Consider the following 25,916-nt stretch of genomic DNA (forward strand, 5'->3'; position numbering starts at 1 on the left):
GGTATAAAAGCACAGTGAGCTTATTATTTCTAGAATGCTTGATGTACATATACTCTGGCAGACTTCCTTATGACTGCCCTCCAATGTGTAAGCAAACACCCCTGGCAAACAGGAATACATTTAGTATCAAGCACAACAGTGGCTCGCATGTCTCCGAATGGCACATCCCTGCCGTGTTGACAAAATATTAATAATACTACAGTAAACCTATTTTCATTTGAGACATTGCTTTATTTCCATTTTAATCTAGTTTGTCTGCAAAAACATGATTGCAACATGACAGTGTACACTTAACATAAAAATAAAAAAAATTAGAGAGAAAAAAAAAAAAAGGGAAACAAAAATATCATTATTATTCTCCAGTTTCGCTTAACATTTAAATGTACTTAAGAGATGAGGCTCGATTCAGAATTATACATATTAAGGTGGTCATTTGCAGCTAAATCATAAAAAAAAAAAAAAAAAACAGTACTTACCCATCATCCACCAAATTGATTTCTTAATGGAAATGGGTAAGCACATTCCCTTTTTCATGTATGTTTTTCACCAAAGAAAAGCACGGTTGTAGAAACTAGCATTCGCAATAGAAGTTTCCACTAGGCTGCGAAAAATAGGAGCTTGAGAGATAGAGATGAAACACTTATTACATGCAGATACGTTTTTTTTCTTTGTTTGTAAGCCCATATTGGAGAAATTGGCGGTGACATTAATGACATTCTGCTAAATTTCCCGAATAGTTCCCTGAATCCAGGTGCATTTTTTTTCTCTATTAACCTTTCAGCTGCCAGGAAGGAGTGCAGTGCAACACCTCTGCAAGTCGCTGCACCCTCTTCTAGTAGCAGAAGGGCTCAAGGATCATGTGGATTTAATTTAATATTATGACATCGGGTTATAGATTAGTTGGAATATTCTCAAATTGCACTTAAGTCTTGTGGAATGCTTCATTTACGCTAAACAATGCGACTGGATATTTGTGTTTACAATGACTTCCACCTAAAGCAGAGGAATAAAGAACTCCAGAAGAACTTCAACATCTGTAAACCAAGTAGAATCTCAGGCACATGCTTATATTTACCTCTTATTCTAAAAAAATGTGAAACAATAAATTATTAGATATTTTACATATTTTTACTATATTTTTAAGTCTAGACTACAATATACTATTTAAAAAAATAAAACCACTATAAAGTTGGGAGGTAGCAACCCTCAGACAACTTACATTTTCTTTACTTCCTATTAGAATAAAAATAGAAACTATTTATCTTTTTTGGGCTTTGGTTTGTATCCTTACTATAGTAAGGCCAACTTCATAAAGCAGGAATATTGTGGATGAAACATTATAGAGCCAACTAACTGTGCATTTGTGGGTCAGGCAACTTTTTCTTGTATTGGAAACATTTACTTTTAAAGGCATACACTAGCTTATATTGAACAATACCAGACTGCATACCTGTATATAATGCTTTTCTAAGGGATGTTTCCGCTTTTATTGTGAATAACTGGCTTTTGTGAGCAGCGTAAAGGATCAGCCATGTAGATGCAATTTAAAAAGGTAGCTATAAATACCATATTTTAATGATTGTCCTTAAAACTTTAAAATGACAGATATGGTTCACAGTATGAAGTCTCTTTAAATATAGTTTATCCAGCTTAGACTGAAGTGCAAGGAAAGCATTTCCAATGACAGTTGAAGTCCTTTCCTAATGTCAACTAGCAAATGCTCAGTTAGCAGCGGTTATGTGCATAATGGGCAGCCCTTACAGATTGCCATTTGTACTAAATTTGTACTAAACAATTCAGTAATTGTAGAAGCTGCTTTCAAGTGAATGTATAGGCAGCTGTTATTTTTCTTACATCACATAGTAAATTCAATATTAAGACTAGTGAAAGAGAATACCAGAACCAGAAATGAAAAAAAAAAAAAAAATTATATTATATATTTTATATATATATATATATATATATATATATATATATATATATATTATAGTTGTGCTGAGAAAAATGGAAAGCACTGCTATAAAGAATTTTGTGACATTTTGTGGGGGGGGGGGGGCTGGCTCATTTAAAACAGTATTAATTTTTAATACAGATACAGCTACTAAAAATAAACATTTTTAATATAGTTCATTTGTGAGAGCCACCATCTTAGTTTTGCGCATACATATCCCATTGCGTCACAAACAGCCCCTTAGCTCTCTATCTGTGCAAAACAATTGCATTCTATTAAAAAATATATTTTTTTTTTTACACTTTAAAACCCTTCATTCTACCATTTTTCTTGATATGTTTTACATAATGGATAAAAAAAAAAAAACACATTAAAGTGGATTCCACATATAAGAAATTTAGTTCACAGCACTGGTATATTCCTCTTCTAAGAACATTCTACTTATGGTATGACCACCAAGCTGGTAGAACTATACCCCAACTAAAGTTATCTGTCTCTCCTCTGAATTACAACGTTACCCTAGATTCCTTTGCATGTGGAAGTAAATTAAATAAAAAAATTGCAAAAAGTATATGTTGAGAAGGATAAAAAAAGAAATTTCAACTTGGTACCTTTAATCCATATATAAGAAACTATATATATTTTTTAGAACATATATGAGGAAAAAAAAGTGCCTCGTAGTAAAAAAAAAAAAAAAAAAAAAAAAAGGCACCAGGAATTACTCCTTACTCTGTTAGATGCTGCAGATTAATGTTAAACCGGAAAGGCTTACTACATGGCATGGACATAACCTAATGCAAATGTTTATATTATTTGGGTCGCTTCAAAAACAAAGCCAAGGAACAGGCACCATAATTCCTGTAATGCAATTCTGTTTAAAAGAACATTGTGTGTATGTGTGTCTGGTCCCAAGGTTGGATGTTCTTACAAGAGGAAGCCACTAGATTTCATTATTTAATCAGAAACCTGGCCGGTTTATTTTCTGATTAGGTTTGCATATTTCGATTTTCATATCACTGCACTCGTCAATGCATAAATAGACTTTAAGAAAGTTCCAAAAAAATAAAATGTCACACGTCGGTCTCCAAAGTCTTTAAATTCACACAGTTATACTTAATGGTCTCATTCCCATTCCCCGTGCTCTGGTCGGACTTGTCCCTGACACAGAGAGACTCCTTAAGCCCTTCCTCCATCTCTAGATACTCTGACTTGTCCTGCAGAGAAGAGGATGCTGAGCTCTTAAGCTTTTTCAGCAAGTTGGTGGGCAAGTACGGACAGCTAGAACCATTGGGGGCCTGCTGCGCTTGTTCGTCATTCTCGGTTTCTCGATGGTAGAAATAGTTGAAGTTCGAGACGATGACCGGTACGGGCAGGGCGATTGTCAACACCCCGGCTATGGCGCACAGGGAACCGACGATCTTTCCCCCAACCGTGATGGGTTTCATGTCTCCGTACCCTACGGTGGTCATAGTCACCACGGCCCACCAGAAGGCGTCGGGGATGCTGTGGAAGTGGGTGGTGGGCTCGTCGGCCTCCGCAAAGTAGACTGCGCTGGAAAAGAGGATGACCCCGATGAAGAGGAAGAAGATGAGCAAGCCCAGTTCTCTCATGCTGGCCCTCAGGGTATGCCCCAGGATCTGCAGCCCCTTGGAGTGCCTAGAAAGCTTGAAAATTCGGAAGACCCTGACCAGGCGGATTATCCTCAGAATGGCGAAGGACATGGCCTGCTGCTGTTGCCCTGTGCCCTGCGGCAGGTGCGGCTGGTGCTGGGGCGGTGGCTGCTGGTGCCCCAGCTCGGTGCCCAGGGTGATGAAGTAAGGCAGGATGGAGACAATGTCTATGATGTTCATGATATTCCTGAAGAAGCCAGGCTTGCTGGGGCAGGCGAAGAGACGCACGGCGAACTCGAAGGAGAACCACACGATGCAGACGGTCTCCACGATGAAGAAGGGGTCGTTGAAGGCGGTGTGGCCGCTCTCTGGGGCCCCCAGGGTCCCATTGTAACCCCCAGCCAGGGCCTCCACCCCCGAGCCCAGCGGGGGCAGCAGGCTGTCCTTGTCATCACGGAACTCGGGCAGGGTCTCCAGGCAGAAGATGACTATGGAGATGAGGATGACCAGCACGGAGACGATGGCGATCCCCCGGGCCGGCCCGGAGCTCTCCGGGTACTCGAAGAGCAGCCACACCTGCCGCTTAAATTCGTTGTCCGGCAGCCGCTTCTCCTCCTCCTTGACGAAGCCCTCGTCCTCCCGGTACTTCAGCAGCGCCTCCTCGCCCAGCTCGTAGAAGCGCACCTCCTCGGAGAAGATGTCGCCGGGCACGTTGACCGGCCGCTTCAGGCGGCCCCCGGACTGGTAGTAGTACAGGATGGCGTCGAAGCTGGGCCGGTTGCGGTCGAAGAAGTACTCGTTGCGGAGCGGGTCGAAGTATCGCATCCTCTTCGCCGCGTCCCCCAGCAGCGTCTCCGGGAACTGCGCTAGCGTCTTCAGCTGCGTCTCGAAGCGGAGGCCGGACACGTTGATGACCACCCGCTCGCAGCACTCGTACTCGCTGTAGGCAGGGTGGTAGCCGCTCTCCTCCCCGCCGCCGGGGCTCCGGTACTGCTGCGGCTCCCCGTCCTGTTCCTCCTCCTCCTCGTCTTCCTCCCGCAGCATCGTCTCCTCAGAGCCGCAGGGAGCCAGCTCCGAGGGGAAGGTGCCTCCGCTTTCTCCTCCTGCTCCTCCTCCGCCGGCGCCTCCGCGGCATTCGTGGCCCGCTGGGTGCTGCCGGCTCCTCCACCTGTTGCAGCCGCTGAGGGGCCAGTACCTGCCGCAGCCCTGCTGCTGCTGCTTCTCCTTCCTCCTCCGCTGCTGCTCTGACTTCTGCTGCTGAGGGGAGCTGGGGGCGCGCGGCGCGCTCCCGACTCCACCGCTGCTGTTCCCTTGGGAGGCGGGGGCGCGACCCGAAGTTGTGTTGGCCACACCCCCCGAGCAGCCACCGCCCCCGCCTTCGGCCGCCTGTTGCTGCTGCTGCTGGGCCGCGCGCGTGTGGGCCAGGCGCTCCCGCTCCCGGGCGCGCGCTTGCGCGTACCCGTAGGGCAGGTGGCTGCTGCAGCCAGAGCTGTCCGCGCTCACCATGGCAACCTCCATCTTCTCTCTCAGACCCCCTTGTGTCTGTGTGTGTGTGCCTCCTCTCTCTGCTAATGGCAAACTGGCTTCACCGGGGCATGCCACCCGGCCATGGCCGACCCACAGCCATGCAGCATGCAGCCTCTCTCACAATGTCCTGCAAGCAGAGCTCTCTCCCCATGGGGTCACCATAGAAACTGCATCCAGTCCAGGGTCCCCCTCCAGCCAGATTGCAGTGTGTGTATATGTATATATAATATAGAAATGGGTGTGTTGGGTGGAGGGGGTGTGTGTGCTGTGCAACAGGTCTCACTGCAAGTGCAAGCTGCAACTTCTGCGAAGTGCAGGCAGAGGGGGTCCACAGTGCACATAGGGGGACCCCCTGGGATCCCTCTCAGCATCCAAGCTGCTCTAGCTCCAGCCAAAGAAACTCACTCTAGGTATTGTGTCCTAGAAGCCAGGACCACTTGCCAAACTCCACATGTGCCAGCATTTGATGATCAAATACAATAAAAAAACTCCTAGATGTTTAATCCAATGTGATATTCCATGTGCACCCAGCAGGGTCCAGATCAGAGCCAGGTGTAAACATTTGTAGTGGAACCAGTTCCGTGTAATCCTTCCTAAAGGCTGGACTGTATTATGCTTATATTATGTACAATCCAGCAATGAGAGCTGCTCTCCAGTCCACTGATGCAGGTGCTGCTTCATTTAACAACAGCCAGTATTATCCTTTTGATAGGAGGTGTGCGATGGTGACTGGGCCTGGTGACACCTGCAGGGGGTAACAGGTGCAGGTAGCTGGAAGCCATCACTTAGCGGTTCTCCTCATGGTGACAGGTCCCCAGCCATCTACTATAAGCAGCAGCAGGGGATGAGTAACTGCAGGGTCACCATGGAAAACACACATTGCAATATACAGCAGCTCCCTTCTGGTTCATATCAGGCAGGTTCTCAGTCTGAAACACAAAATAAAATGGGGAGGGGGGGGGGAGAGAAAAACACTTTACCATAGGCTGTAACATAGGCCCTGCCACACACAGCATACAATACAATCTCACACCTTCTCTGTGTCATGTACATAGTCTCTGGTTGGATTTGAGAAACACATGGAGTACAACAGCAAACTGCAATTTTCTGTCTAAATAAGAACTATTCTGAAACCATATCATGAGGCTGTCTGTCCCTGGAAACGCTTATAATTCTAACTAAAAAAAATATACCTGTTAATATTTCGGTGTACTGTGTCTTATCCAGCAGAGAGCATTTTGGAAAAGCAGAACTAGCATTCACAATTATTATTATTTAAAGTGAATTGCTTGCCCATTATTCTTGCTTTCCAAGTGTTGTTCTTGTCGTTGCAGCAGCCACAGGTTTTACTGCACCCCCTGCCCTTGATGGTGGTTTATACCATGCAAATCACTTGAGCTAATCGTTTTACCAGGTCAGGCTTTAACTGAGCAAAATGCAATAATACATTTTACATACAGAAAAGAAAACTTTGGTTCGCTTGAGACCTATGCAGCTCATTAGGTGATCATGGTACACTTCAAAGGTTTATTCATCCATAAATAAATGTATCATATATTTCCAGAAGCACACAATGAGTACTGATCTGTAGCTAGCTACAAAATAAACACATGTGGCTGTCATTTTTTTCATATATATATATATATATATATATATACATATATATAGATAGATTTCACAAAACAGGTTTCCATCACCACCCCCCTTAGAAGATGTACTTACAGTTCACTGCTGGCTGTGGGCATCTGTAGTCTAGGGGTTTATGTGTACTGCTTGGTTAGTTAGACTAATGCTTGCTTCTGTTATATTAGATTTTTTTTCCTCTTCAGGTTCACTGATTGACAGCTGGACTTGATGGACACAAGACAATGTTCATTTGTGCACCCCAGATTTCTTGCATTGTGCCTCTGTTAATTGGATCTTCATGCACGCCTTTTGTATATTCCCATGTCCTCATCTGACTGTCACACTGACAAAAGGGATGATGACTGCTGAGAGATTTCTCCCCCCAACAAGCATTTAATGCTTAGCCTGAACCTCTTGTATCAGCTGGACCAATTTGCAGCTACCATCCTCACTCAGCAGCATCCTGTGGATTCTCAGAGCCATTGATATTGTCCAAAAGGAATTTGCATCCAGTGATCAGCCCTAAAATCTAAAGGCGCTTCCTATAAATCAGACTGTTATAGGGAACAAGTGCTGTGTGCTCCCTGCAAGTCTCCAATTCCCAATTGTGTTTATGTATCACTGAAGGACAAACGAGTGAGCCCAGCCTGATTTATTCCCAGGGCTCACAAGCTCCACATCAGCATCTAGTGGAAGAAACCTGGAACTACACTCTGTCTGGAGCTACAATTGACATTCATTCTTTTATAAAGAAATATTAATTATTGAAGCAAATATTCCAAATTTAAATTATGCATACCCCCTCTAATAAAACATATTGAGGAGGGAAATGGCAAAAATCTATATTGCAAATATGGGAAACTGAGCTGGCTCCATGAGAGTAAAGAAAGAGGACTTTTTTTCATCGTAAGACGAGTGATTCCTTCTTAAGGAACAAAGTTATATTTTTAATGAATAGTTCCTTTTGTTATGTAAATAATTTCATATCGTTCAGTGTAGGCACTACAGGGAAAGAGGAACGACTGTACGATTACAATGTTGCACCTGCTGATTTGGTTCTATGGGGTCTATTTAGCAATAATCGTGATATTCAGGTCTATTCAGCAATGATTTTTTTTACATGAAAAATACGGAAACTATGATTTCCGTATTTTTTATGTAAATCTCCTATTCAGCAATGGGATAATGGAGAAGATAACGCAATTATCTTCTCCATTAATTCCCTGTCGCTGAGTACCGCACTGTATGGATCAGCCTTTGATCTCTACAGTGCTTTAACGCTTTTTGCTATTCAGTAAAGCAAACAGTGCTAAATCCCTCGAAAAATATTTACTTTATATAACGCCATTTCAGAATGGCGTTACATGAAGAAAATACTTAAATTTCTCCGAAAACTGCAGGGACAGAGGGAAATTTTCCCATAATTCCCTGCAGCATCTTGTAAGCTAGCCCAGTCTTCGTGCCTGCTTTCCAGTGACCGCGGACAGGTAAGTCACTCTAGAGCCTGTTAAACCTGCCGAAAGTGATTGACATGTTTATACAGGCTTTATACTAGCCTGTATACATGTATATTTATGTGCGATTATGTTTAACTAAATGTTAAATATAAAAGCACATAAATTTGCATGTATACAGGCTAGTATAAAGCCTGTATACACATGTCAATCAATTTGGACAGGCTGAAGATGTACTTACCCTGTCGGCGGTCACCGCAAGCAGGGACGGGGACTATTTTGGAGAGCATTACTGAGCATGCGCAGAACAACAGAAGGGACTGACATCGCAGGGGCAGCGTGTTACCGCAGCCACTGTCCCTGCAGAAAATATTGCTGAATAGCAGCAATAAATTATCATAATTGATAAAAACTGTGACGATGTTGCCCGATAATATTCTGGGGGCGGGATGTACTAAACGGAAAACGTAGTAAAAATCCCATTTCCGGGGTTTTACCGCATCTTTCGTATGTATTATCAGCTGGCCGCCGGTTCTCCGATGCGGAGGGTGACGCCAGCTTTTGCTGGCGTTACCCTATAGAAGTCTATGGGCTTCTACCGCATCGCGCTGCTATGAGGGATCCGATCGGAACCCTCCCAGCATGCCCCGCGGCCGTCGCGTCACACTGCACATGCGCAGATAGACTTCCGGGGCATAAACCCGGAAGTCCACGGCACAGAGCAGATCACAAAGGACAGCTCTTATCGGAAGAGCTGCCCTTTGCGCTACTGATCGCATATATTAGTACATATGCGATCAGTAGGAATGCGAGGCATGGCGGGATGTACTCCGCAAGGTTAGTACATCCTGCCCTGGGCAACATCGTCACTCTTGCTGAATAGACCCCTCTGTCTTGAATATTTTTGGCCAATATTGTTGCAATTATTACCATTTTTAACTTACTTTTCACCGCTATGGAGCTAAAAATTTCTCAGGGGCAGTGTTTTTTTAACACGCTGTCCCTGCGATGTTACAGCCGGCAGACTTTTTGAATGAAAAGACTGTCCTCTCTGTGTCAATCCTAATGCCATATACATGTTATTATTATCCTTTATATGGCACCACAAGTGTTCCGCAGCGCCTTACATAGTACATAAAACTAATAAGTGAACAAAAAACAAACAAGTAACTTACAGTACAGTGAATGACATTATATACATTGCTGCAATAGTGATTAAAACACTATAAGCAGCAGGGAGTTGGCAGAGACGTGTTAGGTGCCCTTATGAGGAGTAAGGAGTAGAAGAAAGTGTAAGGAGAAGCACATGTTTCAATAAATAAGGTAACAAGATCTCTCATTGGGTAAATTTATTCAACTCATACATATGCGTATAATCAATAGTATATCCCACACTAACCTTAACTAACCGCTACTACACGCTAAGGCAGTTGCATTCCAGCCCCATAAAGCCTTTATAATATAATATTCATGAAGAAAATAATTGATTAAACTAGATGTATTTTATATATATATATATATATATATATATATATATATATATATATATATTAGGGATGTGCAGGCTCGGATAGGTTCGAGTTTGCACGTGGAGTTCGGATTTTTCCCTCCAAAAAAACGGAACTCAGAACGAGGCAAAACGTCATCTTACATGGACGAACATCATCATTCCTGGACAAAAGACCAGGAATGATGATGTTCGTCCATGTAAGATGACGTTTTGCCTCGTTCTGAGTTCCGTTTTTTTGGAGGGAAAAATCCGAACTCCACGTGCAAACTCGAACCTATCCGAGCCTGCACATCCCTAATATATATATATATATATATATAATATCTGATTGCCAGGTTTTCTAGTTAAGATTGACCAGCTAAAAGTTTTGACCATCACTAGCGCAAAATTAATAATTTCTACCTCCAGGAACTAGAATTTGCTGGAATTTCCCCAATAAAGTTCCAGTCAGGGTGTCTGTAGACTGGTCACAGTGGTTATTTAAGGGCCAGTGTACACCAATTAGAGCGCTGACTGAGGAAGCCTTTAAGATTGGTAAGTACAGTAATTCATTTCAGTTTGCATTAGAAACTTTGGGGATGTCATCATTAAAAAGTTACCTGCACCTAGAGCTACATAGAGATCTGTATGGAAAATCTCTGGATTTATTTTGTTATTGACATATGTGAACCAAAGGCATTTAAGCTATGTATACAATGTCATCTTTTTTAATCCATCAAAGATGATTTAATGATGGATTCTGTCAGATGTCAATGAAGAAAACTGCAGCCCATGTATTAAATCCCTTTCTTTATCATTTTTTTTTGCCAGTATGCACATAAAGTTTTTTCTTTGGTTAGATGTTTTTTATATGTTTCAGGCCACTGCTCCATCTGTGTTTTCAGCTTAATGTCAAAGACAAAGGAGAGGATATGTATAGATGGTAGCAGAATCAGCCACCAGAGTTACTGATATTTCAGTGCCGTATATTGCCCAGCACTGAATGGTGTCTTCCGGTACCACACAACGCTATTTGCTGTTCCAGGTAACAGCGATCATAGGGGTCTATTCAGCATCTGTGTCGATTTTGGGCCAAATATTTTTGGACAACATTGACACCATATTTTTCTTTTTATCAATACTTTTCACCGTTATTTAGCAATAATCCTCTCAGGGATTGCGGTTGCGTTAACATGCTGTCGCTGCGAAGTCCCCTCAGGAAGTCTTTTCTTTTGTCCGATAAGTCTGCCCTGCACTGCACATGCCCCATCTCTGAGCAGTATATATATATATATATATATATATATATATATATACAGTCAGGTGCATAAATATTGGGACATTGACAGAATTTTCATATTTTGGCCTCTATTCACCACCACAATGGCTTTGAAATGAAACAAACAAGATGTGCTTTAACTGCAGACTCAGATTTACTTTGAGGGTAATTACATCCAAATCAGGTGAACGGTGTAGGAATTACAACGGTTTCTATATGTGCCTCCCACTTTTTAAGGGGCCAAAAGTAATGGGACAAACTAAACAATCCTAAATCTAACTTTCACTTTTTAATACTTTGTTGCAAATCCTTTGCAGGCAATTACAGCCTGAAGTCTGGAACGCATAGACATCACCAGACGCTAGGTTTCATCCCTGGTGATGCTCTGCCAGGCCTCTGTAAATGTCTTCAGTTCCTGCTTGTTCTTGGGGCATTTTCCCTTCAATTTTGTCTTCATCAAGTGAAATGCATGCTCAATCGGATTCAGGTCAGGGGATTGACTTGGCCATTGCATAACATTCCACTTTTTAGCCTTAAAAAACTCTTTGGTTGCTTTTGCAGTATGCTTCGGGTCATTGTCCATCTGCACTGTGAAGCGCCGTCCAATGAGTTCTGAAGCATTTGACTGAATATGAGCATATAATATTGCCCGAAACACTTCAAAATTCATTCTGCTGCTTTTGTCAGCAGTCACATCATCAATAAGTACAAGGGAACGAGTTCCATTGGCAGCCATACATGCCCACGCCATGACACTACCACCACCATGCTTCACTGATGAGGTGGTATGTTTTGGATCATGAGCAGTACCTTTCCTTCTCTATACTCTTCTCTTCCCATCACTGTGGTACAAGTTGATCTTTGTCTCATCTGTCCATAGGATGTTGTTCCAGAACTGTAATGGCTTTTTTAGATGTTGTTTGGCAAACTCTAATCTGGTCTTCCTGTTTTTGTGGCTCACCAATGGTTTACATCTTGTGGTGAACCCTCTATATTCAGTCTTCTCTTGATTGTTGACTTTGACACATATACACCTACCTCCTGGAGAGTGTTCTTGATTTGGCCAACTGTTGTGAAGGGGTTTTTCTTCACCAGGGAAATAATTTTTCTGTCATCCACCACAGTTTTTTTTTACGTAGTCTTCCGGGTCTTTTGGTGTTGCTGAGCTCTCTGGTGCGTTCTCTCTTTTTAAGAATGTTCCAAACAGTTGATTTGGCCACACCTAATGCTTTTGCTATCTCTCTGATGGGTTTGTTTTGATTTTTCAGCCTAATGATGTCTTGCTTCACTGATAGTGACAGCTCTTTGGATCTCATATTGAGAGTCAACAGCAACTGATTCCAAATGCAAATGTCACACCTAGCATCAACTCCAGACCTTTTACCTGCTTAATTGATAATGAAATAACAAGGGAATAGCCCACATCCTGTCCATGAAATAGCTTTTGAGTTGATAGTTCCATTACTTTTGGCCCCTTAAAAAGTGGGAGGCACATATAGAAACCGTTGTAATTCCTACACCGTTCACCTGATTTGGATGTAATTACCCTCAAATTAAATCTGAAAGTCTGCAGTTAAAGCACATCTTGTTTGTTTCATTTCAAAGCCATTGTGGTGGTGAATAGAGGCCAAAATATGAAAATTCAGACAATGTCCCAATATTTATGCACCTGACTGTGTATATGTATATATATATATATATATATATATATATATATATTAATATAGACGGAGAGCAAAAAAAATAGGAGCACTCACCCCAGGTTTTTTGCATGTAAAACAGGTCTTTGGTGTTTTAATTGCTTACATCATATCCAGCATCCAATGTAACAGTCTATTGTCATACGTTTTCAGCCCCTCCAGGGTCGTCATGAGGACGCACAGCCTAATGCACAGAGCCAGCATACACCACACCAATCCCAGCAGCAAAGTGGACCCCATTTCCCTGGCCATATATATACCCAATTGGCGACAAAATTATGTATGACATCATTCTCTCGGCGGCAACATATAGCTCGCCCATAATTGCATTATATTCTCCATTGGAAACGCTAATTTCTGCATTATTTAAGTAAAATTTTGCTTGCTGAATAGACCCCTAAGAGGCGTGAGTTCTGGGCTTCACAGCACCACATTACCACAAACCGTGCCGCTTATCAACAGGCGGGTGACCTTGCTGCCCTTTGTTCCTATAGATGCAGATAACAGAATGTAGAGGTTAATACAAATTGGATGAACTATGCAGTAAAAACTCTTCAACACACATGTGTTGCAATGATGTGCATGCAATAATGCAAGGGTAAGCAACATGTGGCAATCCAGCTCCCAGCATGCCCTGCCATAGTTTTGCTGTTAGGGTATGCTAAAACTGTAGCAGAGCATGCTAGGATGTGTAACTGGAGTGCCGCCTATTACCTACCCCTACAATAATGTATAGAGTGATAATGGATATGTTTTATGTGAGATTATATCACCCTTTTCAACACTGCACCTGTTGTAATTGCAAGGTATTTCTAAAGCTGTACTAGAATAGCCTATATGCCATAATGCCCAGCAACCTGTGATTAGCACAATGCAAATGTGTATTGCCCCCTGCTGGAAAGAAGAAATCTGTCAGTACATGCCCTATTGCCAGACCATAAATGTGGCTAATCAGAGGGATTGTGTAAAAGCCCTGACTAGTATTATTCCAAATACAGTTTATGTAAATTATCTGCATATCCAGCAAATAAGTAAACATGATTTCTAGTTTTAAATATGTAAATATAATCTATAGCTTTAAATATGTTATATGGAATTATTTCCAACAGAACGTGATATAACAATCTTGCAAACCACCTCTACTGTCACCCCAATTCTGACAGTAGAAGGTGCTGAACCTGGATGATAGCCCTTATTCCTTAATCTGTCAGGCAAAGAAAAAAAAATCTATACATAGTATAGAAAATGTATAGGATTGGGCGTAATATAGGGGCCAAGTCAGGCTTGAATGCAAGTCTGCCGCAATTACAATCAATCAAAGTGGCTGCACAGAACTAGATGCGTATATTCATCTGTATGATGAGTCGTACGTATATATGTGACCAAACTGTCTGGTTAAATAGTCATCACCATTACCAATGAACACTTCTAATATGTAGTTAACCAGCATACCGAACGAAGGTAAGCGGGGTATGTTCGGTGTTAGCCATGGGGGATGGGGGGAGTTAGGTTTAGGGACCCCCGGGGGAGATTAGGGTTAGGCACCCCCCAAGGAGGGTTAGGGTTGTCTAGGGAAAGGGGGGGATAGGGTTAGGCACCACCGGGAGGGAGGTTAGGGTAAGGCACCCCCCAGGAGGGTTAGTTTTAAGGTGCAGGAGGTGGGAGTTAGGGTTAGGCATCATCAGGGGGAGGTTAGGGCTAGGCACCATTGAGGGAGGGTTAGGAGTGGGACGGGGAGAGTTAGGGTACTTACCAGCCTCAGTCAGAATGTAGAGCTTTCGGGCTTCTGGCGTCAGTATTACTTACCGATCCCGCAGCTATATAGCATCGCAGCAGCACATCAGCCAGCAATCTCTGCTCTCCCTGCCCGATGTGCTGCTGCTATATGTCAACCAGTGGTAGTGGGCAGAGGAGGAATGTTATGCTTGGGGGCAGGGGGGGGAGATCCCCCATTGCCTAAACATAACCTGTGGGCAAACGGACCACTACCTCGCTGTTATGCCTATTCAGCCTCAAGGGGAGGTGGAACTGAGATGTGTACAATTCAGAATCACCTATAGACTTGAAAAAGTCCTAATTAATATAGGACAAAACGCGTTGACCAGAGCCACCAAGTGCTTTCCAGGAGACCTAGGATATTATACAGCCCAAAAGCTTTTCCATCCAGCAATCATTTTGGGACCCACTTTTACCCAGGACGCAGTTACAACCATTGGGAATCGGCTACAGAAGCTGAGGTACAACCTGCTGATTACCCAGCCTGAAACCGGAGCCGCTCCCAACGTGTTTGGGATAGGAGCTGTTGGAGGACTTACTGTCCAGCAAGCCTTGCCCGCCGCTTGCACAGCGGGACCTGCTGATCAGCTGATTTACAGCGTACACCTCACATGCTATTCATTCAGCGGCTGGAGCCACCGCACTATCATCTATAGTCGGGTCAGGAGTCACTGGAGGACATATCGCCCAGCAAACCCTCCCAGTTCCACACATAGCGGTTTTTGCCATTTGTGTCTGCATTATTATCTGGAGGATTAGAAGAGCATTTTTACTAGTGCACTTGATTTATATCATCAGCGGATATCACCACATCCCGTGAGTTTCACCCCATACCCATTTGATTTCTTGATATGACTATGATTATTTCCATGGGACTGTTTGTACATCTTTAGCGTGGCCACGCTTCAAGTAATTACAGTTGGTTACATAGAGATCAAGCTAAATCCATATTATATATATTTTTTTATATATTTTATACATTGTAGCTGGGACGCCAGCACCTTTTTATCAGCATTATTTTATGTAAATCATGTGTTCACAATTGTGATTTGTATCTAGTTGACACTAATCTTATCAGATCTGCCACTTAAACAGTTATTGGCATTTCATTATACAGTGTCATTTAGAGAAATTATTACATATTGGCTTGTGACCTTGTTTGTTTATATATGTGTATTCATTGGATATTAAATAGAGATTTTATTCATCCAGTCTCCCATCCATTTCTACAGAGAGCACAAATGCGATTCATTTCATTTTTTGTATTTTTATAAAGTATCATTATCCATCTTGCGCAGTAGCTACACAGTTTTGTTACTTTCAGGTTTATACAATTTTTTTGGTCCCAACTAGATCAAAGATTGCTACTAGCTAGCAGGAGGACGATTAATATTATTATTTTTGACATCTACTTTGGAGTGCCGGGCAGGGCCGTTGAGAGTGCTGGCGGGCCTCGGTAAAGAGGGGGCGTGGCCTAATCGCGGGAGGCGTGGCCACGCCCCCTCAAATAAAAAAGTAGAAAAAAGTATACATTTGCAGCGCCGCGTAGCCGGGGAGGGGGGTGCTGCGAGCCCCTCAGCCCGGCGCAAAGCCAGGGGGGGCGCGATCAGTGTGATCGCTCCCCCCCTCAGGCATAGGAGATTGCTCGCGGCTGCTAAGCAGCAGCCACAGCAATCTCCCACTGCATCTCAGCACACGCTGTGTGCTGGGAGATAGTGAGGAGGGAGGGGGGGCGGCGCCGGGCCCCTCTGGAAGCCCGGGCCCGGGTAAATTGTACCCGCTCCCCCCCCTCTCGACGCCTCTGGTGCCGGGTACTGTAGTTTATTAACTACATATATGCATCGTTGTTTTTACCCATAGACACAAAGGCTCAGACATGGAGCATGCGCAGTGCTTAAAACCACAAGATCCGTCTGCAAAACGGGTTGGGTGTGACATCTCGACTGTCGGGATGCCGCTGGCCATAATACCGACAGCGGCATCCCGACAGCCAGACTCTCGACACCCATAGGGAAGTATTTTTCTAACCCCTACCCTAACCCACCCTCTCCAGTGCCTAACCCTGACCTCCCCCCCTAGTGGCTAAACCTAACCTACCCAAACCCTAAACCTAACACCCCCTCCCTAGTGCCTAAACCTAACCTCCCCCTCCTGGCACCCTAATCCTAACACTCCCTAGCCGGTGCCTAAACCCTCCTCCTAATGCCTAACCCCGCACCCTAACCATAACCTCCCCCTAACTCCCCGATACTTACCTTTGGGATGCCAGCGGTCGGGATACTGGTGCCAGGATTCCAACCTGTCAGGATTTCGGCGCCAATATTCAGACCGTCGGCATCCCGCACACCAGGATGCCGACTACATCCCTGCACAACTGTCTAGAATGCAACTCTGCATCAACTCCTTAATGTTTGTAACAACCAACTTATCTTCATATAACCAACTTATCTTCATATAACCAACTTATCTTCAAATAAGAATCAGTTTTACTTTCTATTTAATTCTGTTTTCTACATTACTATTTTATTATCCTGTGATGATTGCACAATCTTCAGTGGTTTCATTGACAAAATGAATGTTTAATGTCCAGAATACTGGGGATTATATTTAAGAGTTGCAGAATTTGGCAGGCCAACCGCGGTTTCTGCACAAGTAACTGGTGAACTCATCAGGCTTAATGTCTGGAGAGTCTACAGTCCCCAATTCTCATAATTGCTCAGTTTCCAGCCAACAAATGTCTCTGAAGTTGTATTGTTGAAAGGTAACTTGAGTTTATCCAACAGATTCGATTTGAAGAATATATAAGAGAGTGCAATAAATGGCACAAGGGTAACCTCAATCAGTGTGTGGTTGTACGGTGATGCAGCAATATTGGCAGATGTTGTTATGTCTGCAAAGTAGATCTCATGAGTGACTTGGTAGGTTGATATAGAAAAAGATTAAGTAAGGCTATTTGGAATGTAAGATGTTTAAATGATGGATATATATATTTTTGTACATATTGTAAACTTTATTTGCTAACTTTTGATAAATAAGTTTGGTATGATTTGCTAACAATACAGCAACAAGAATTTGAGAAAGTATGTGGTGGGGTAAGAGACAGCAAGAAGAACAGAAGGGACTGTGGAAGAGAGAGCCATTGAACGAGGGACGAGGGGAGAGACAGAGAGATAGAATGGGGGTGGGGTAAGAGAGTAGTGGATGGCTGGGGTAAGACAGAGAATGCAGTTGGAGTGAGAAGAGGGTGAGGGGGGAGGAGAACTCCTGCTACTCTAGCGACCAGTTGATTGATGGATCTAGCATACGTATATTGTGCATATAAATAGTCTAATCTATAAAGAAAGTATAATAGGGCTAATGCTGAGTTACATATAGGTCTGTTCATGGAGCATATCTATCTCGCTTGCTTTCGCACAGCGCATGCTCCGGAATTGAGCACATGGACGTACTCGACTGTAGAGTCATACGTATTTTAATCAAATCTTCACCGACCAGTTGTAACTGGGTGGTAACAGGGTTTTCATGTAGGCAAAAATTCGCTGAGGGCGTTTTGACGCAACTGTAGGTTATTCAGAGCTGGACATAAGTGTGTATACGGCTTTTCCAGGCATAGCTGTTAAAACTAGTATAGGGTATGTACAAGTGTGCAATGATGTTGATGGTAAGTAGCAATCCAAGTGGGTGGTCACATCTGGCCCGTAGTGTCTGCCACTCGTGCTGCTCTGGGAATAAATGCCTGAAGAACTACATGATGCTCGACAGAAGTGTGAACATAGCTGATTGGTTGGCCATTGGATGGCTCGCCCAATCAGCTTAGGACTCTCAGTTTTCTCAGCACAGACCCATTTTTTCACACCTGAAATCTATTTTTTACATTCCATAATCTTTAACTCACAATAAATGTTCCCAAATTGCCATTACAGGTAGTAATAGGTTTCTATAACTATATCATATTTGGAACCTAAAAGGAAATTGGAGCTGTTTGGAACAAACTTCAAGTCACTTTAAGTCAGCTGTATTAGCAAAAATACTTTCCACTGTGCCCCATTCAACTTCATATTATAATCATTTTTTTTTGTAGTTCTCCTTTCACTCACCCTTTCATTTAGCTTGCACTGAGCTTTCCTGAAATATCCAAAAGACCCAGCGCCTGGTGGTCTCATACGGGGTCCGGCGTTCGGAGCTAATGCTCTCTCAGCCTCTACTACCTAAAGTACTCCAGGTCTTGCTTTCAGGCTCCGTACTATAAGAGCAGATGTGCAGCCCTGTTGTGGATTTAAAGGGGTGGTCACAAGTCCACTCACATCACTAGCCCATCATATCGACCAGCCTATTTAAGGCTTTACTGACGTGTGCCAAATAATTAGGCTCTTACCTGTGCTCCAGCTTTCCTGAATTCCTGTGATTTAATCCTCCGGTATTTGGACTTCAGACTGTTCCTGACAATTCTTCCAGCTTTGATTCTGATCCTGCTCTATTCGGTTTTGACTCAATTTATATTGACAATCCTTCATGTGATGTGTATTGGCTTATTCGCAGCCCATTAGTGTACCACCAGGCCCTCCTTGCGGTCAAATGTAATAGACAGGGCCAGATTAACAATGGGGCGGATGGAGATACAGCTCCAGGCCTCCACATATAAATAGACCCATCATCATAAGTATTCAAATTTGTTTTCTAGTTTCTCACAAAATTATGCAATGTTTCTATTTTTATGTATTTAGGGAGACATTGAGGCTGATAGTGTAGGAGTGTACACGCCTACGGGGCTCTGGCCACACCCACACAGCATTGGTCACAGCGACCTCCCCTTCCCAGTATAGGCCCTTGAACATTTCCAGCCCCAGGCCCATGTGGCTCTTAATCCAGCCCTGGTAATAGGCTGTCAGTTGCAGCAAATGCAGAGATTTCAGAAATTTACTGTGTGTGGTCACATCAGGAATGCAGTCCTCATTCCTGTAATAAAGTAATATCTAGCAAAAGTTGTTGCCTTATTCATGGGTGTTGTGCTGGTCCATGATCAGTGCATGTAAATAAATATTAGAGTATATATGGGATCAAAGTATTGCTGACACAAGCGTCCAAATGTTTCTCTAGCTTGCCATACATTTGACAAATTTGGGTTTGAGGAGTAAAAATTAATTGTTCGTGTGAGTAACTATCTGTATGAGGTCACCTTGTCACGGTAGGTGGGTATTCACAATATGATGGAGTAGGATGCGAGTCTCCCCATTTATCTCTTTATCTTATCTTGTCTGTTTTTTCCTCTCTGTCCATTATTGGGGATCTTAGCCCTACCTGGCCATCGCGGGTGCACCTGTGTCGTGCTGATAGAATGGAGTGTGCTGTGGCCTTCCTTTATTTGGCCTAAACGTCCACCGTTAAAGTTCATAGTGCACCCTATTCTGCCTGAGGCTTCTGTTCCATGCCGCCGCCGCTGTTGTCTTGCTAATCAGAAGTCCCATCCACTGCACTCATCACTTTACTTCTGATGTGGTGTCAGAGAGATCTCCCTGCTCTTCTGCAGCTGTGAGATTCATTGCAGAAGATGCCTCTAGCCTGCTGTCTGTATGCTCTGGGTCCAGTCCCCACTCAGTCAACTCATTTTACATGGCTTCCTGCTCTGCTTTCTCCCCTTACATGCTGGTGGTGCCTGCCATTACTTTTACCATCTACCTGCCTGTCTGCCTGTGGCTGTTGGTGCTTTCTTGGGATACTCACCGAATCCTGCCACCAGCATCCCAGAACTTGTCTCCAGTAAAAAGACTTCTCCTTCAACTCAGTCTGCTCTTTCTGGGTAGTGGAGCAATGCCTGTACTCCTCTGCATTTCCATGATGGACAGACACGGCCAGATCGCAACAACCACATGCCTGGAGGAATTCTCCCATAATGCCCTTACTAATGCACGAGGCCCCTTCATCTCCTCTTGCTCCATCTCAGCCGGAGCCCTCTGAAGCTTCTGGCCTTTCCTCTGAGGATTCTGATATTATTACTATCTGATATTATAATTCAAAAATAGCTGCAGGGTTAGGCACCCCCAGGGGGAGGTTAGGGTTAGGTACTCCCCCGGGAGACTTAGGTTTAGGCTGCAGGGACAGGGGGGTTTAGGGTTAGGCACTACAGGGGGAGGTTAGGGTTAGGCACCCCTAAAGGAGGGTTAGGGGGGAGAATAGGGCTAGTTATACTTACCTTTTTAGCTGTCGGGATCTTCATCCCTGCCGGGCTTCCGCTGTCGGGATTTGAACCATGCGACCAGCGGTATTACATACTATACCCGCATACGCATTGTTTACATTGGCCTGATTAATTTCGGATCGCTATTGTGATCACGCACACGGCGCATGCATATGCACCTCAGTGCGCAAAGACTTCACCGTGATCACACTGTGGGTCTCATTCAGAACTGCTCGCAAGCGCTGATGCGCTTGCAAGCGGGTCGATGTAGAGGCCCTGCGCACGCACAGCGGCCGCACTGCGCGTGCACAAGCCCCATAGCGAGAAATTCTCTTGATCCGGGGCTTACTACAAAAGGGGCGGCTGTCGATGGTGATCAACAGCTCACACCGTTTTGTAGGCGGGGCGGGGGTGTGGCTTGCCAAACGGAGGCATTCCCAACGGAATGCCTGCCGTTTGGGGGCGGCCCCACTGACATTACTCGTGATGTCAGTGGTGAGCTTCCGGGTCTAATAGAGCCGAAATCTCACTTGGGCTTGCGGCAGACGAGACCCTACCACAAGGGTCTCGTCGCAAGCCCCAATTGTCGCAGCATACACAGTAACAAGAGGCTCTCAGCACAGGATGCACAGTGACAGGAGGGTCTCAGCACAGCATACACAGTAACAAGAGGCTCTCAGCACTGGATGCACAGTGACGGGAGGGTCTCAGCACAGCATACACAGTAACAAGAGGCTCTCAGCACTGGATGCACAGTGACAGGAGGGTCTCAGCACAGCATACACAGTAACAAGAGGCTCTCAGCACTGGATGCACAGTGACAGGAGGGTCTCAGCACAGCATGCACAGTAACAAGAGGCTCTCAGCACTGGATGCACAGTGACACGAGTGTCTCAGCACAGCATACACAGTAACAAGAGGCTCTCAGCACTTGATGCACAGTGACGGGAGGGTCTCAGCACAGCATACACAGTAACAAGAGGCTCTCAGCACTGGATGCACAGTGACGGGAGGGTCTCAGCACAGCATACACAGTAACAAGAGGCTCTCAGCACTGGATGCACAGTGACACGAGTGTCTCAGCACAGCATACACAGTAACAAGAGGCTCTCAGCACTGGATGCACAGTGACAGGAGGGTCTCAGCACAGCATACACAGTAACAAGAGGCTCTCAGCACTGGATGCACAGTGACACGAGTGTCTCAGCACAGCATACACAGTAACAAGAGGCTCTCAGCACTGGATGCATAGTGACACGAGTGTCTCAGCACAGCATACACAGTAACAAGAGGCTCTCAGCAGAGGATGCACAGTGACAGGAGGGTCTCAGCACAGCATACACAGTAACAAGAGGCTCTCAGCAGAGGATGCACAGTGACAGGAGGGTCTCAGCACAGCATACACAGTAACAAGAGGCTCTCAGCAGAGGATGCACAGTGACAGGAGGGTCTCAGCACAGGACTCACAGTGACAGGACAGGAGTGATGTCGTTTTAAAGTGCTTTATTCTTTATGAATTAAGGCCCTGATTCAGAGCCGGACGCTCTGACCAGAGCGCTCGCTCTGAATCAGGGTCCACCTCCATAAATATGGAGCGTCCTCCTGGACGCTCGTATAGCTGTGGGTCACCACCCACAGCATATACGAGCGTGCAGTATGATGGTCGCGATGGTCTTGACCATCGCGACTGCGAGCAGAAGCCTGCGGTTGAGTTTTTCAAACGCAGGGCCAGGAGTGATTTTGGCTCTATCAGAGCCAAAATCACTCCCACTGACGTCACTAGTGATGTCAGTGGGGCCGGCTTCTGACGGTAGGCGTTCCCTTGGGAACGCCTCCGTCTGGCAGGCATGCCCCCGGCACGCCCACCAAATGGGGCGTGCTGTCCATCAACATCGACAGCACGCCCCCTTTGATCAGACACAACGTGCACACCATCGACCCACTTGCGAGCGGACAGACGCTCGCGAGTGGGTCTGAATCAGGCCCTAAGTTTTTGTTAATTTTTTTTTATAACAAATATAATCTATTACGATGGACCTGTAACACTTCTCAGCTGTAGATAAAATACTTCTTGCTTCAGGCGATTGCTGCTTCTGGTATGTCCTCCCATTCACACCCCATATCAGTATCCAGTCAGTGCTAAATTAATTTGCCAGTGCTGTATTACATGAATACTCTATGGGTCTCTAGCTATGTGAATCAGCAGGTTAGTAAAATGTAGGTGTTCGGCGGTAGTGATCGTGTCAGGCCAATAAAGATGCCATCCCCAACATTTGACACCCGCCCTGCGAATTCAAGTTAATTTGAAGAACACAATGATATTTCTGGGTGTGTTGCACTGCAATACTTTATAAATGACTCCCAGAAGATACATCTTAGTATATTTATATGCAGTAATAATTCTCACTAGAAGCCCTATGAACTGAACAAGATATCTTTGATATTCTTTATTTAAACTGTCAGTTTCCAAAGGGTGCTATCCTAGTGAAAGCATGTGTGAAATTTATCATCAGGGGGACCCAAGATAGAGGTTGGTGCCTCTAAGTTTATGCACCGTTAAAATGTGCTTTGCTTTTGAATCTGATGGCTCAGTAAAAGTGTCCAGTTATAGCCCAGGGGCTTCCTGAGTGTGTTCACACTTCCATAACATGAAAAATGGCTGACTCATGGTGTCTGGAAATGTGATACAGCGCTGTAAATATATTGCATGGAAATCACATATTTCTGTTAGGGGTAGGGTGAGATTTATCCACTGTTGAAAGGGAAACCAATAATGTTTTGTTACAAAATACTTTATGATCAGTGCTTTCAAAGCAGTATAAGTATTAGTTTTCTTGGATTTTACCTCCTTTTAAACGAGATTCCCATCTCCAGGTAATTTTACTTAATGGTTTATGCATCCCCTCATCCAACGTTTGCACAATGATTATTTTTCTTAACTGATTCAGAGATTAATGCAATGGGAATTACGTACGCAGATCTAGTTTGCCATCGCACATGCATCATACTTGCCTACCCGATTAGGGCCAGGAGCCTCCCGAAAATTAGGTGTCGCTCCCGGCCCCCCCCCCGGAAAGGCAGGAGAGCCTCCCGGTGGCTGCCCCCCCCCCAGATCCCCGCAAACCCCCGGTGACGTGATTCACGCTGAATAGCGTAATTTGGGCCAGCCCCCTGCTTCACAATGCCTGTGTAGCGGGGGCGGGGCCAAAATGATGATATTGTGTGGCCCCGCCCACAAATGGTCAGTCATCTGTCCAACCCCTTGTGCCGGCCACGCCCCCACTGCCCTGCTGATCTGGCTCAGCGACAGCTCAGCTGTCCAGTGACTTGGGAAGTTGCAGCCTGCGTCTCAGTTACTGGCAGGCTTCAGGGAAGGAGGAGGCAGGAGGAAGGGAGGGCACAGCCGCAGCCCGGTCCCTAAGCATGGAGGTGGATGACATGAGAGGAACATGCAGTCTTTCAGCCAGGAAAGGTAAGACAGACAGTTTACTATTTTTTTTACTAATTAAATTTAAAGGCACTGGGTTCTATGTGTACAATATATATATATACACAGGGGAGTGGTCGGAGAAACGCAGGCGTGCTTGTCCGTTTGAACGCCGTTGCATGGGCATGCATAAATTAGCCACTGTGACGGCATACGCAGCTTGTGTACTTACTGCGTGCGACTAGGTTAGCAATTTCTGAGTAATGTCAGACCTGCTGCAATTGCGCGAGGGACCAATGTTACTCGATGTTACCGATGTATACGCAGGACTGGAAGGTATTACGGATGTGAGATAGCGGTAGTGGGCGTCTCTATGCTGGCTATGTGACGGCATTGCGATTGCATTCATTAGCATATTTTGACAGCAGAACTGCGTGAGTAATCGCAGCCACAATCGCAATAGCGATCCGTAGTGAATCAGGCCCAAAGCCCTTTATAGGAAGCAAAACCTATTAGCACCTATAAACTGGCAATATCAATGCATTATACCCTGGTTTAAAATATCTTTCTGGAGGACTATTGATAGCGTATTGGGTGACACAACCTGTTAGGGTTAATGTGGCTATCAAAGTGAAATGTGAGTGGACATGCTTGGAGCAGTAGTCCTCCAGACAGAAATTGGAAACCAGGATATAATGCATTGATATTCCAAGTCTATCACAATAATACTGATAGGATCCTGACCCGTCTACAGCAATCGGTAGAAACAATGATTCTGTCACATTCTTTATTGAACTCCTATGGTTCCACGATATCCATCCATATTAAAGTATAAAAGAAAAAAAATATATAGTGCAGTTCTGCTATATAAGTTCAGTCACACAAAATTGTGTAGAGATAATTTCCGTACCGAATCAAACAATACGTGATTACCCTGTAGTGCAGTGTTGGCTAACCTTGACACTCCAGCTGTTATGGAACTACATAACCCAGCATGCACTGCTTGAGTTTTGCTATTAGGGCATGATAAATCTGTGGCAGGGCATGCTGGGATATATAGTTCCACAACAGCTGGAGTGTCAAGGTTAGCCAACACTGCTGTAGTGTTACACACTGAGCCAGTACAGCAATACACACCACGACTTGCCTGCTTGCTGTCAGTAAGTCATTAGTGGAAGAAAAACAATAAAAAAGAAAACAGCACAGCTGGAATCCGAGCCTGCGTCTACCCATGCTGTAACTGTAATGCTGAGTGGAATACAGGATAGAGGGTGCTGCACGTCTCCTGTAGTACAGACTAATGCTTCGTATTTACAAGAGACACAGATACAATCGAGCATTATGTCTGTACGAGATATGAGGAAACCAGTCACGTTACCGTAATTACTCAGGATGTAAAATGTTTGATTAAAAAAAATAAAATACAGCGCAATAGAAACCAGATTGGGACATGTGAATCTCTGCTGTGAAGTCTTGCTGGAACGGATTACCAGAGTGCTAATGACTTTAGCAGTGTCCCAATTATTTATTGACGGCTATTGGTTCCCTCCACGGAACAGTGCCAGTAGCTGCTTATTTTTCTTGGATAAGTAATGGGGATGCCTGCAGATGGGAGCCTGCCTAAGTAAAGGTCAAAGATCTTTGGTAGATTTCATTAAAAGATGTGCAAACTGCAGCGGCTGCAATGGTTATATTGGCCGACACTACGGTGGTAGGTGGCAGCGGTGTGTAAATGGAGGGTTAGCAGACGCGGCAGATGACTTAACAAGAGGGTTGTTCATTAACCAGGTAGAAACAGGGAACAGGTAACACAGGGTTAGCAACAGTCACAGGTTAAGAGGATTGTCCAGGTGCAGCCAGGAGCTTTAGGGTTATGTTGGGTTGTGTTGTTATGCACAAGGT

General features: G+C 44.5%; 1 protein-coding gene across 1 annotated transcript; it reads right to left on the reverse strand.

Annotated features, from left to right (window-relative positions):
* Nucleotides 1-216: 216 nt before the first annotated feature.
* KCNA4 (potassium voltage-gated channel subfamily A member 4) lies at nucleotides 217-7,324 on the reverse strand. The gene is made up of 2 exons (XM_088470410.1): nucleotides 6,811-7,324; nucleotides 217-6,017 (listed from the first exon to the last, which is right to left on the reverse strand). The coding sequence occupies exon 2, from the start codon at nucleotides 5,077-5,079 to the stop codon at nucleotides 3,022-3,024; it is 2,058 nt and encodes a 685-aa protein (XP_088326536.1). The 5' UTR covers nucleotides 5,080-6,017; nucleotides 6,811-7,324; the 3' UTR covers nucleotides 217-3,021.
* Between the last annotated feature and the right edge of the window lie 18,592 nt (nucleotides 7,325-25,916).

The sequence above is a fragment of the Taudactylus pleione genome, unplaced genomic scaffold (genome assembly GCF_031769625.1).
Source record: "Taudactylus pleione unplaced genomic scaffold, aTauple2 ptg000100l, whole genome shotgun sequence".
In the NCBI taxonomy this organism is placed as follows: domain Eukaryota; kingdom Metazoa; phylum Chordata; class Amphibia; order Anura; family Myobatrachidae; genus Taudactylus; species Taudactylus pleione.

Coding starts and splice junctions, on each gene's coding strand:
- KCNA4 (XM_088470410.1), bottom strand. CDS start 5,079: ATGGAGGTTGCCATGGTGAGCGCGGACAGCTCTGGCTGCAGCAGCCAC.